Below are 13,932 nucleotides of genomic sequence, written 5' to 3' on the forward strand. Positions count from 1 at the left end.
TGTCACAGCATCATCGGACTGAGCGTTTTGTCATTGCAGGCAATCTCAACGCCGTGTGTTACAGGGTAGACATCCTCCTCCCTCATGTGGTACCCTTCCTGCAGGCTCATCCTGACATGACCCTCCAGCATGACAATGCCACCAGCCATACTGCTTGTTTTGTGCACGATTTCCTGCAAGACAGGAATGTCAGTGTTCTGCCATGGCCAGCGAAGAGCCCGGATCTCAATCCCATTGAGCACTTCTGGGCCCTGTAATTATTTTGGGCTGGGTGCACAATCCCATTGACACTCCATGTCACACACGTTCATGTATTCAGGTAGCCTAGGGGTTAGAGCATTGGACTAGTAACCAAAAGGTTGCAAGATCGAATCCCCGAGCTGACAAGGTAAAAATATGTCGTTCTGCCCCTGAACAAGGCAGAACTATTTGTAGGCAGTCATTGAATATAAGATTTTGTTCTTAATTGACTTGCCTAGTTAAATAAAAGTAAAACAAAAATAAATAACATATTTTCAGTATTATCCACCACGTGTGGTATTGAACATATCTTTGTCTTATATTGACTCCATACATTATTTATGCTCTTGATACACTACATAAACATCTACAATAAAAAAAATGTTGATCAGTCCTCAATGTTCTTAGTGGGCATGTATTCACAAGACATAGAATAAACTCTTAACAAATCATAATTCTGGCTGATGGTCGGTCAAGAAACATATCTGAACTCAAATGAGGGGCCAGAGATGGGGTATTTGACTGATGATCTGATGCAGGTCTGATAGGTCGTCGGCTCCTCGGTGCAGTAGATAGTTTAGTTTAACTGTCAAGAGTGTGAAAGACTGCTTTGCTCTGGGGACCACAGGAAATCACAAGCAAAGGCCAGCTCACTATGCTTTACAGCAACAAGTGTAATCATAAGGGAAGCTAACAGCCTGAGCTGGATGAGAGGGAAAAGCTTTAGACGTTTGGTTAGCAATTGCAGTGTTTCATTTATTTCCCTTTATCGTCCATCCCCTCGCAAAGGGCAGATGACTGGCTGGAGAAAGTGGGTCTGTGTGAAGGGCAACAAGGGAGGAAGGAGGAAATAGAAATGGGCCATGAACCGCAGTGTCACCATGAGAGGGCAAAATAGGTTTTTAAAAACTTCTTTCATCCCCTGAATTGTCCATTTTACCAATCGACTTCCATGATGGCGAAACCAGAGCCTGCTTTTACTCCGCAAAGCTTCTCCTCTTCCACCACAAACCTGTCCTCTGTCATCTACCTGATGTGTCTCTTCCCACACCCTCTCTCCTTACTCACATTGATCCTTAAGGAGGAGGGAAATGGTATTAGTTTATACTAGACTGTAATGAGCCTATGACAAAGACAGAGGGAGGAAAAACCTGTGTATGAAAGAAGAGAGGGAAAGAGAGCAAGATGGAGAGCAGCTCTTATTTGTGCTCCTGCTCGAAGGGAGGCGGGCAATTAGATTGTGTTTTGTAGGGTAATAGATTTCCTCCTGACATTTCTTCCTCTAATGCTGTAAACCAGCCATCTGCCGAGCTGTAATGAGGAGACATGGGCCTTTGTGGACAATTCAATTCAGTTAGACCCTTCTGCTGTATGGTGCTGGATAGCTGGAGCAGCTCAAACACATTCTGCCTCTGGCGCCGCAGTAACTTGATAATACCTGAGACGTGACAGCTGGGGTGGGCTGTATCATCCTGGTACTAGGGATGGCCATGAGTAATCTAGTACTCAAACAGACGTCAACACTCTTAACACTCTCAATCTTAATTCAGAGACCCAAATTTCAAATACTGTAAAACTATTTGGTGGAATGTACCTTTGTGGCTTATCGTGTGAAAAAATGAAATTTTAACTGATGGGTTTCTCAAGCTACATTCCTTGCCAAATGATGACAGTTATCACAAATTCAAAATGGACTGGATTAAAATAGGGAAATATATGTGTTCCAACAACGAGCTGAAGTTTTAGAATAATTGTGTCCAATCTATTTTCGCATAGGCTACTTTGCGAACTGCTAGGGCCATTTAGAAATGGTTAGCCTAGGCTATAAACCCCCTAAACATAGACAAAGAGTGTATTTTCATTAGAACATACTCAGCCAACAGATGTAGTGGCTGTAATTCATCACCATGCAGTGTACAATGTGGAACTGAAAATTCCAAAGAACAGGCAGAATAAACTACACCGCGCGCCTGTAGGCCTTTTTTCGAAAATACAGATTTTGGTTTGTAACCTTGAATTTTGTTATTTTATTTCAATGTGCCAAACTAAGCCCGTTTCAAATGATCACTCATTGAAACTGTTCCAGAAGCACGAAATGGCAAATGTTTTCATTGAGAAAAATTGTTTTATTTTTTTTATTCTGTTGTTACATCATGTTCTTTGCTATAAAATAGTGTGTTGACTGTAATTAGGGCTCGGGAAATAAGAGTGTATTGCTAAATTAACAAAACCGCCATAGACTTGGTTGGGTATTTTCCTCATAAATTCAAGTATTTAAGTCAGTATTTTAGTAACTTATTATAAAATGTAAAAGGGGAAAGCAGGAAAAGGTAGTGGAGCTACAACGATAGTCCTCTAGTAGGAGAAGCTAAAATTGTCTACGAAGCAGAGATTGCTAATGCTAACACAAAACAGCTAGCGGCAAAAGAACCCTCATTCCGTGATGTGATAAAGAAGGAATTGTATGAGGCGCTCGCTGGCTTTCAAGAGGAACTTCGAGAAGATGTACGAAAATAACTGAATGAGTTCAAGAGGGTCATTAACCAGAAATTAAAAGGAAAAAAGAGGAACTTCACCCTATATCTACAACAATTGGGGGATGCAGAACAGCGCATTGGGGAAACGGTTACGTGGAACACTGCGGTCAAGGACACATTTGTGCAGTCTTTCAAAGGCCAACACGCACTACAAGCAAAGTGGTAGAACTTGTTTTTTTTAAAGTCATAATAACATTAGACTTTATTCTGTGGCCGAGGGCACAGAAAAAGACTGCCCAATTTCGTGGAGGGTCTATTTAAGCAATAAGGCACGGGGGTATGGTATATGGCCAATATACCACAGCTAAGGGCTGTTCTTATGCACAAAGCATTGCAGAGTGCCTGGACACAGCACATAGACGTGGTATATTGGCCTTAGAGCATACCCGTATACAGTCTGATATACCACGGCTGTCAGTCAATCAGCATTTAGGGCTTGAACCATCCAGTTTATAATCAAGGCCATTCTAGAAGATGACACTGACTTGGGAATCAAGAGAACACACAGAGCTCTGGCCTCACACCCCCTCAGCGTTGCCCCACCAAGATCCATAGTTGCATGTTTCCAAGGTCAACGGGTGTTATTTGATCGTGACTACGTGGGAAAGATTCTGAGAAGGAAGGAATACACAGCTATCAAGAAGGCACTATACGAGCAGGCTTCTTACGAGCATGTGGATGAGGCGTCTGAGGACCTGAAGTCGAAGGGCATCCCAGTGGAGTATACCGCCAGAAGACCGGTGACTTTACCATTGGAAATACTCGAGCAGCTCCCCCCATGACCCGTGGTGTGCGAGCAGAGTCGTGGAGAAAGAGGGAGGTTTCCTCGGCGAGAGGTCATTCGCATTTGACTCAGAAATTTCCAATGCGAAGATAGATGTTACTAAATAGGATTTAACCTCTTGAAACTCTGGGGGCGCAATTTCATTTTTGGATGAAAAACGTTCCCGTTTTAAACAAGATATTTTGTCACAAAAAGATGCTCGACTATGCATATAATTGATAGCTTTGGAAAGAAAACACTGAATTTTCCAGAACTGCAAAGATATTGTCTGTGGGTGCCCTAGAACAGGAGCTACAGGCAAAACCAAGATGAAACGGCAACCAGGAAATGAGCAGGATTTTTGAGGCTCTGTTTTCCATTGTCTCCTTATATTGTTGTGAATGCGACAGGAATGAGCCTGCCCTTATCTATCGTTTCCCCAAGGTGTCTGCAGCATTGTGACGTATTTGTAGGCATATCATTGGAAGATTGACCATAAGAGACTACATTTTCCAGGTGTCCGCCCGGTGTCCTCCGTCGAAATTGGTGCGTCATTTTCAGCTGCTGGTATTTTTCCATGGGATTCTGAGGGGAAAGCAGGCTTCCACGAACGGCATATCAATGAAGAGATATGTGAAAAAACACCTTGAGGATTGATTCTAAACAACGTTTGCCATGTTTCGGTCGATATTATGGAGTTAATTCAGAAAAAGTTTGACGTTTTGGTGACTGAATTTTCGGTTAGTTTCGGTAGCCAAATGTGATGTACAAAACGGAGCGATTTCTCCTACACAAAGATTCTTTCAGGAAAAACTGAACATTTGCTATGTAACTGAGAGTCTCCTCATTGAAAACATCCGAAGCTCTTCAAAGGTAAATGATTTTATTTATTTGGTTATCTGGTTTTTGTGAAAATGTTGCGTGCTAAATGCTACGCAAAATGCTAATCTAGCTTGCAATACTCTTACACAAATGCTTGATTTGCTATGGTTCAAAAGCATATTTTGAAAATCTGAGATGACAGTGTTGTTAAGAAAAGGCTAAGCTTGAGACCAGGCATATTATTTTCATTTCATTTGCGATTTTCAGAAATCGTTAACGTTGCGTTATGCTAATGAGCCTGAGGCTGTATTCATGATCCCGGATCCGGGATGGGTAGTATCAAGATTAACGGACTTAAATTACAGCCAGCTGTTAGACATATTGGGCCGTTATGGTTGACTTTGCAAGAGATAAAACAGCTTTCCCCCCACTGCTTTATAAGGGTGAGTAGCCTAAAGTATGTGGCCTCTACTGACACCTTAGGTATGGTCACATTATTAACAGATGTATTAGCTAATGATGAATGACACTGACAATGTCATGGAAGGCTATAACATGAAGAGGATTCAATGAATGAATTGCATATGGTTGATGGCTTATATTAACACATAGTAGGTTATTATAGGCTATATACTCACCTCCTTAGCACACAATACCAATACACCTTTCTCTTTGACTCAAGCGATGTGTCTAGTTGACCAATACGTTTTGGTTGCAACTGCGGCATGCATTTTCATACTTGGCCGAGGGGCCCATCCCCCAGACTCATCCCCCTCAAACTCCATAGGCAGGAGACAGTCCTCTGACCCCTCCCCCTCTCCCGAACTTTCGCTCGCCTCCAGCACACACTCACTGCTGGAGCGAGTGACTTTTAACATAGTGGCTAGCCCCAAGTCGTTATATATATATATATATATAACTCGTACTCTCTATTGGTTACACTCATTTTTGGCCTCCCATCCCATTCTAACCACCTCTACGCCAGCTTTGTATTCATGTTACCTGATGAAATTGCTGTAAAATATTATGCACATTCAGATGTCATAAATCAGCACTGCTGAGCTCTCCCTGTCCTCTGCCGTGCCTTGATTGTATTACTGTTGATGATATCTGGAAATATGCATGTACACTCTGGCCCATCTACAGTTGCTAGCCCCAATTCTGACATGTGCTCTAATATCTGCTTCACTGATTTCTGCTCTCATAAAAGCCTGGGTTTTCTGTATGTTAACACTAGAAGCTTATTACCTAAAATTGATCAATTGAAAGTGTGGGTTCACAGCTCCAATCCAGATCAAATCAAATCAAATGTATTTATATAGCCCTTTGTACATCAGCTGATATCTCAAAGTGCTGTACAGAAACCCAGCCTAAAACCCCAAACAGCATGCAATGCAGGTGTAGAAGCACGGTAGGAAAAACTCCCTAGAAAGGCCAAAACCTAGGAAGAAACCTAGAGAGGAACCAGGCTATGTGGGGTGGCCAGTCCTCTTCTGGCTGTGCCGGGTAGAGATTATAACAGAACATGGCCAAGATGTTCAGATGTTCATAAATGACCAGCATGGTTGAATAATAATACGGCAGAACAGTTGAAACTGGAGCAGCAGCACGGCCAGGTGGACTGGGGACAGCAAGGAGTCGTCATGTCAGGTAGTCCTGGGGCATGGTCCTAGGGCTCAGGTCCTCCGAGAGAGAGAGAAGGAGAGAATTAGAGAACGCACACTTAGATTCACATAGGACACCGAATTGGACAGGAGAAGTACTCCAGATATAACAAACTGACCCCAGCCCCCCGACACATAAACTACTGCAGCATAAATACTGGAGGCTGAGACAGGAGGGGTCAGGAGACACTGTGGCCCCACCCGAGGACACCCCCGGACAGGGCCAAACAGGAAGGATATAACCCCACCCACTTTGCCAAAGCACAGCCCCCACACCACTAGAGGGATATCTTCAACCACCAACTTACTATCCTGAGACAAAGCTGAGTATAGCCCGCAAAGATCTCCGCCATGGCACAACCCAAGGGGGGGTGCCAACCCAGACAGGATTACCACATCAGTGAATTAACCCACTCAGGTGACACACCCCTTCCAGGGACGGCATGAGAGAGCCCCAGTAAGCCAGTGACTCAGCCCCTGTAATAGGGTTAGAGGCAGAGAATTCCAGTGGAGATGTGTTGGTCATTACTAAGACGTGGATAAGGAAGAGTGTTTGTTGTTAACTGATGTTAACCTTTTGGTTATAGCCTTTTTCAGCAAGACAGATCTTCCAAAGTCGGGGGAGTGGCAATCTTTACCAAGGATCACCTTCAGTGCTCAGTTGTCTCTACCAAGTCTGTCGCCAAACAATTTGATTTGCTGGTTTTAAGTATTAAACTTTCAAATAGCTCTTTGTTGACTGTTGCTGGGTGCCACCGTCCTCCATCAGCACCGGCCTGTACCCTACCTGCCCTAATCTCTCTCCTGGCTCCTTACACTAAGTCTGAATTTGTTCTTCTAGGTGACCTAAATTGGGACATACTGAAACCACCTGACCAAGTCCTAAAGCAATGGGACTTACCAATCCCACAAGGTTTGACTCCAAACACCCAGAAAAGGCTACTCTTCTTGATGTTATCCCCACAAATAATCCTGATAGGTATCAGTCTGGTGTTTTCTGTAATGACCTTAGTGATCACTGTTTTACAGCCTGTGTTTGTATTGGCTGCTCAGTGACACGAGCTGTCCTGATTTGTCATAGACACTTGCTATAAAACTTTAATGAGCAAGCCTTCCTTCATGAAGTGATAGAATCAGCTTGATCCCCTCTGTAGAAGATGCTTGGACCATCTTTTTTGATATTTTCAGTGTTATTGTTCACAAACACACCCCCATAAAGAAAATGAGAATTAACAACAGGTTCAGGCCCTGGTTCGACCGTGATCTTGCAGAGTTACTTGTGGCTGCTTTGCGTGATGTATTGTTGTCTCTACCTTCTTGCCCTTTGTGCTGTTGTCTGTGCCCAATAATGTTTGTACCATATTTTGTGCTGCTACCATGTTGTGTTGCTGACTTGCTATGTTGTTGTCATGTGGTGTTGCTACCATACTGTGTTTTCATGTGTTGCTGCCTTGCTATGTTGTTGTCTTAGGTCTCTTTATGTAGTGTAGTGTTGTCTCTCTTGTCGTGATCTGTGTTTCTGTCCTATATTTATATTTTGTTTTATTTTTAATCCCAGCCCCCGTAGGAGGCCTTTTGCCTTTTGGTAGGCCGTCATTGTAAATAAGAATTTGTTCTTAACTGACTTGCCTAGTTAAATAATCAAATTAATTAAAATGAGGGCTGTCCCCAACTACAACAAATCTTGGTCGACCTAGAGTAGTCTGTTCTTCCGACTAATCGATTGGTCAAAATGTTTAAACATATTTTGCCCTATATAGACACGTTTTAATGAAGTCCACTATATGAAGGCTATTGAGCTTGTCTGATGCTTCAAACACACTGTGATTAAATAACTAAGACACAAATGACTCAAGGGAGCCAGAGATCAAGATAGCTTAACGAGAAGAAGGAAAAAACCCTGTTCTTGACCTTCATCCTCCCGCTGCTGCGGGCCTTCGCAGATTCTGCTGTTACACTTCTGCTGTTATGCTCCTAATAGGCTACACCAGGGGTCGGCAACCTTTTCTATTTGTAGTGTGTTGTATCTTATTGTCTCCTATTTTTATCCTGTATGTAACTCCCTCCGGTGTCATTTCATCATATGATCTGGTTTCTACTGTTTTCACCACACTTATTTAATTCATTATGTGATTTCTGAAGGTAATTGGTTGAAACAGATCTTATTTAGGGACTTCATAACAAAGGGGGTGAATACATACAGTATGCACACACCACTTTTCCATTTGTAAAAAAAATAAAAATAATTTCACTTCACCAATTTGAACTATTTTGTGAATGTCCGTTACATGAAATCCAAATAAAAATCCATTTAAATGACAGGTAATGCAAAAAAATAGGAAAAACGCCAAGGGGGGCGATTACATTTGCAAGGCATTGGAAACCTGCTATAGAGGCATCTGCTGAGATTTTGGTTTTGTGCTTTTCATCATAGAACCTCAGTACTGGAGCATGCATGATTCATGCCTTGAGCTCCTCAAACTGTTTATACTGTTCCAACATCACTCTGTATTTTTACACAGTAGACTGTGAATTGCCAGATTAGGTACAAATTTGCCCACATAGTTAACCATACCTAAGAACCTTTGTGCACCCTCTTGATCAGTAGGCGGTGGCATGTTCTTGAGGGCTATCTGAACGCTACCTGCCCCAATGCATAGTGTCAACTGTAAAGTTTGGTGGATGAGGAATAATTGTCTGTTTTTCATTGTTTAGGCTAGGCCCCTTAACCAGTGAAGGGACATCGTAACGCTACAGCATACAATGACATTCTAGACGATTCTGTTCTTCCAACTTTGTGGCAACCGTTTGGGGGAGGCCCTTTCCTGTTTCAGCATGACAGTGCCCCCATGTACAAAGTGAGGTCCATACAGAAATGGGGGGGGGGGGATCTACCACCATCGTGGAGAGAAGCCATAATATCTGTCATTCCAAAGGAGGGTAAAGATAAGAAGGAATGCAATTTCAAAAGACCTATTGCAATTCTTAATGTGGATTATAAACTGTATGCATCAATAATAGCAAAAAGAATGGAGGACAGTCTAGATGCTTATAGAAATCCCACCTAAACAGTTTGGGAATGGGATAAACGGATATCAAGGTTTATCTGGAACAGTAAGAGACCAAGAATTTAAATGTACCAAGAATTTAAATGTACATCATTTACAACTACCAAAACACAGTAGGAGTATGGCCTTACCAAACCTAAAATATAATTTTGGGACCCATACTTGGAAGTCTAATTCAAAGATGATGTTACTTGTAACTAATCTGATGTACGTATGATGTGTGCTCTACCTGCCTTCCTGTTTTGTGTTTTTATGTTCTTCAATAAAAAGTATATATAAGTATATATAAAAGTTGTGAAATTGTTCCAAAACATGAATTGTTGTATTACTCCACTTGGGTGTGGGATAGGTATCAACAGTGTGTTAATATAATATTTGATCACTTCAATATTTTACTCTGTACTGTTGATTTTTCTATAATAATGCCAGAATTTGGCGTTCTTCATTGGAGATTAGTACTTCTTTATAGAAGTGAGTTTTCTTTCCAAACCATTGTTTATTTTCCGCAGCGACTGTTTGCGTAACAGTAGCTGAGGTCATAGCTTCCTAATGACTGAATGTTACAGTAATGAGGCTTGCCCTCCCATACCCCCTGTCCTGTTCTTGACATTTCACATTGACATTTCTCCACCCTACGAAACATCAACTTTTAATGAGCACATGATGAGGTCGGAGACTGTTTGTGTGTTTTTGTAAATGTTTTCCAAGACCCATTGTAAATATTCTAATGGAGGGCAGTAATATCAGTCATTATGAAAAGCCAATCCTGTCACATGCTCTGGTATACTGTATATCATTGTATACTAAGGTGTCTGTGTGCATCTGTCTTTACTTGCCTTAGGACTGGAACCAGACTTGCATAAGTGGGTAACCTACTCTCTGTTCTTCTGTCCTTATTTCCCCTGAAGGTGTGCATCGTGCAGAAGAGGGACACAGAGAAGATGTACGCCATGAAGTACATGAACAAACAACAGTGCATAGAGAGAGACGAGGTCCGAAACGTCTTTAGAGAGCTAGAGATCCTACAGGAAATTGAACATGTTTTTTTAGTAAACCTCTGGTGATTATCCTGTTTTTTTTTTCATTTTATATACTGTTTGTACATTCTGCATGCCACTGCTGGTACCGTGTGTGTTTGTGTGTGTGTGTGCGTGTGTGTTCGGGCATGTGGGAATGCTGGCCCATTGCACCACACATTTCTTACTTGTTGCACTGTAAAGTCAGATGACCCCATATTTCCCTCCCAGGAGTATGATATCTGGGTGAAGTAGGGAACCCGTTTCATTATTTAACAATCTCCAGTGTCTCTGCAGCACATATTCTAAATATAATTGGGCAGGTGGCACAATGTTCACAGCAAATTACACCAAAGCACTTTACTCCTGTGTAATTGGTAGAATGATATTGCTCTCGGTGGTTATCTACGCTCTGAGTAATTGATATAGGGAGCATCAATCATTTCATACACATCCTTTAGTACATAAAGAATTTGAGCGGATACATACACCAAGACAAAAGTGCACCCACACCCACTGTGCACCCACACCCACACACTACTGTATGTCTTGTATGCATGTTTTTTTCCTCCAAAGTTGGCAAAGTTTTAATAACACTGGGGGGGGGGGGTCTCAATGAGAAGCGTCCTCCCAACTAAAATAAGCAGAGGGTTTTTTAATGAGGTGGTAGTAGGGCCAGTGTCTTTTTTTATATTATAATTCCCTCAAGTAGTGTACATCTGCCAGCCTCATCCTTGTTCTAGTTTCCCTGCTTTGCTCTTCTTGGCACTGTATTTATACATCTATGGCACATCAAAGCCCCATTAGCGACAGCAGATAGCAGCGTTATGGATAGGCGGAAATTATCGGGCTCCTTAGATCGCACCTCATCTTCCTGCAATTCAAGTCTACTTCAGAGGGAAAAATTGTGAAAGTGGTCAGCCCATCTCAAATTACACTGGAACAAAACAACAATTACTCATAGTCTCGTACAGCCTCCTGAACAATACCCAAGACACTCCTGTGTGCTGTGGAATTGGTTACATCACTCTCATCCAGTATACGCTTTGGATGGTTCATTGAACATTTGCGTTTGCTGGTGAATATCTTGGGGAGGTGATAGAGGCACGTTCGCAAGCGGCTGCCTGCCGTCACCATCAAACTGACCAGATTTGATTAACAAATGGGAGAAATCTGCCAAAGCCCACATGGCGATGGCCTGCCTGTCAGGCCACAGCACATGAGGCTGCTGAGGGGAGAACGGCTCATAATAATGGCCGGAACTGAAAAAATGGAATCGCATCAAACACCTGGAAACCATGTGTTTGATGTAGTTGTTAAAGTTCCACCTATTCCGCTCAAGGAGTTTTGAAAATAACTTTACAGACTGTATCAATCACGCTAGCCTCATTGTGGATCTTTCCTACAGAGGCAGGCTCTCACTGGCCAGACTCTTTTTTTCAGTTGCTTTGGCCCCCACTGTGGCTGTGTTGGACTCTTAAAGGCTCTGCATGGTCAATTCGACGTCTGTGGTGGCCGTACAGCATTTACTGCGATGCGGCCATGGCAGTAGTGAGAGCATTCATACTTCTTGTGCTTCAGGGAGCTGTCGTGCATCCAATGAATTGGTCTGCGCTGCACCACTCTTAGTGATTCAGAGCTAATCTCTATAGCCATCCTGCTAATTAAAAGCAACTGGATAAACAAAAAGACAAGACCGTACCTCTTCTGAGATGTTGGAGTCCGTTTCCCAGTGCTTGACATAGGAGCTCTGCCAAGAGAGCATGAAGTAAAAAGACAGCACCGTTTTCCCACCTGCATCTCCATCCCGAGTCTCCCCATTGCCGCTCAGCAAAATTAGCCTACATTTAGTCTATTGTATATATGTGTATTTCACACTATGTTGAGGTAAAAGTCAGAGTATAATGCCCTATGGATGTCAACCCCAATGCATGTTTCTGTCATCTTCACCAATCAACTGCATTACAGTTAAAAACAACTTAGACTACCACCACCGATTTCTGTATGCTAGCTATGCTACCTGCTTATACGAATGGGAGTTAGCATTTACTAGTCACTTTTTCTAGACCTTAAGGGACTAATTTAAAATGTTATGCAGCAAAAACTGCCAAATATATCCAAATCTGATTTTAGTAACCACATTGTGGGCCTGCTACAATAAATACAGCAATCATGAAGGATTTTTACAAATATCCACTTTGTTAGATCAGATTTGTTGAAAATTGCGCCAATCCGGGATCCATCTTTCCCCCACAGTCTGCATTCCATTGACCTCTTTACCGGCATCTATCCCCATTACCTCCACTATCTCTTTCCGAGAGTTCAAACTCATTTCCATGTCTTTGAAATCCCTACACGAGGTATCATAAAGATGATGTTTTGTTGTCAAGGAAGTGAGTTTGAGTTTATACGGGATGTACCGCCCCCAACTACTGTCAACCAAAAATGTCAATGCGGCGCTATACGGAGCCCTCTGCATTGTTACACCATTTGGGAGGCGCACGGCGATGCGGTACGGAGCTTGATACGGCCTCCGAAGACATTGCAATTGTCACACCCTATGTATGGAGCCTCCGGACCACATGGTCGGATCAAGCATAAATTGGCGTTTACTAGGCATGTCTGAAGGTGACATCTGATGTCCTGCTGAGACTAACTTGCTTGCTCTGTGAAAAATCTCTTGAGAGAGTTCAGACTTATCTCCTGAAACCAGAGAAAGAGAGCTCAGCACAGAGACAAAGTGATTCATTGTTTATTTTGCTTTGGGAATGGTTGTTTTTGTATATACAGTACCAATCAAAAGTTTGGACACACCTTCTCATTCCAGGGTTTTTCGTCATTTATTTTCTACATTGTAGAATACTAGTGAAGACATCAAAACTATGAAAAACACATATGGAATCATGGAGTAACCAAGAAAGTGTTAAACAAATCAAAATATATAATTTACTACTTTGAAGAATCTAAAATCAAAAATATATTTTGATTTGTTTAACACTTTTGGTTACTACATGATTCCATATGTTTTATTATATCGTTTTGATGTCTTCACTACAATGTAGAAAATAGTAAAAATAAAGAAAATCCCTTGAATGAGTAGTTGTGCCTAAAGTTTTGACTGCTATTGTAGGTCTACATAAATGCTTTCCCCATTCACAGTGACTATTACTCCATTTTTTGGTGTATAATAACATATCTTCCTGTTTAAATAGGAAACTCCCTTTCATAAACTTTGACTTGCTGTCATAAGAATGGTGTTGAGCTATATTTGGTGATGGTCTACTCTACTACAATTTGCACAGTGTAATGACCAGGAGTTGAATTGGTACGGTGTGTGGGTATGCTTCTGCACATCATAAATCCCTGCTGACTTGCAGATCATTTGCAGTATCTATGGGCTTGAGTTTGGGCAATGACATGTTCCATTATTGATGGACTGAAGATGGGCCAACCAATGAATTCCAGGAACTGCAGTTCCTATATTCCCCAAAGTAAATATCAGAGGATGCAACTCACGAGAACGCCAGTTTTGATTAAGATTTAGTAGGAGTTGTTTTATTGGTACAATGCCAGAGAGGGGGAGAGCGGGAGCGTGAGAGAAACGGCCATCATGGAAAGTAATGATTCCTGAAATCAGAGCGAAGGCAAGGGAGAGAGAGGAAAGCTGAGAGGCGGGGGTGTGTGTGTGTGGGGGGGGGGTGGTAAAGGCAGTGTGAAGAAGGGATTTGACCATTGATTACTTTGTCCAAACAGAGTTTCAACGTCTAATGGTTTGCTTTCTTCTCTCGATCTCACACTGTTTTGAATCCTATGTTTGCTTTC

General features: G+C 42.1%; 1 protein-coding gene across 1 annotated transcript in view; it reads left to right on the forward strand.

Annotated features, from left to right (window-relative positions):
• LOC135510878 (serine/threonine-protein kinase 32C-like) overlaps positions 1 to 13,932 on the forward strand; it is a 140,714-nt gene that overhangs the window by 85,772 nt on the left and 41,010 nt on the right. Inside the window, exon 3 of the mRNA XM_064932186.1 lies at positions 10,003 to 10,154. Coding sequence (XP_064788258.1) covers positions 10,003 to 10,154 — 152 coding nt within the window. The remainder of the gene's footprint in view (positions 1 to 10,002; positions 10,155 to 13,932) is intronic.

This window comes from Oncorhynchus masou, chromosome 23, assembly GCF_036934945.1.
Source record: "Oncorhynchus masou masou isolate Uvic2021 chromosome 23, UVic_Omas_1.1, whole genome shotgun sequence".
Classification (NCBI taxonomy): domain Eukaryota; kingdom Metazoa; phylum Chordata; class Actinopteri; order Salmoniformes; family Salmonidae; genus Oncorhynchus; species Oncorhynchus masou.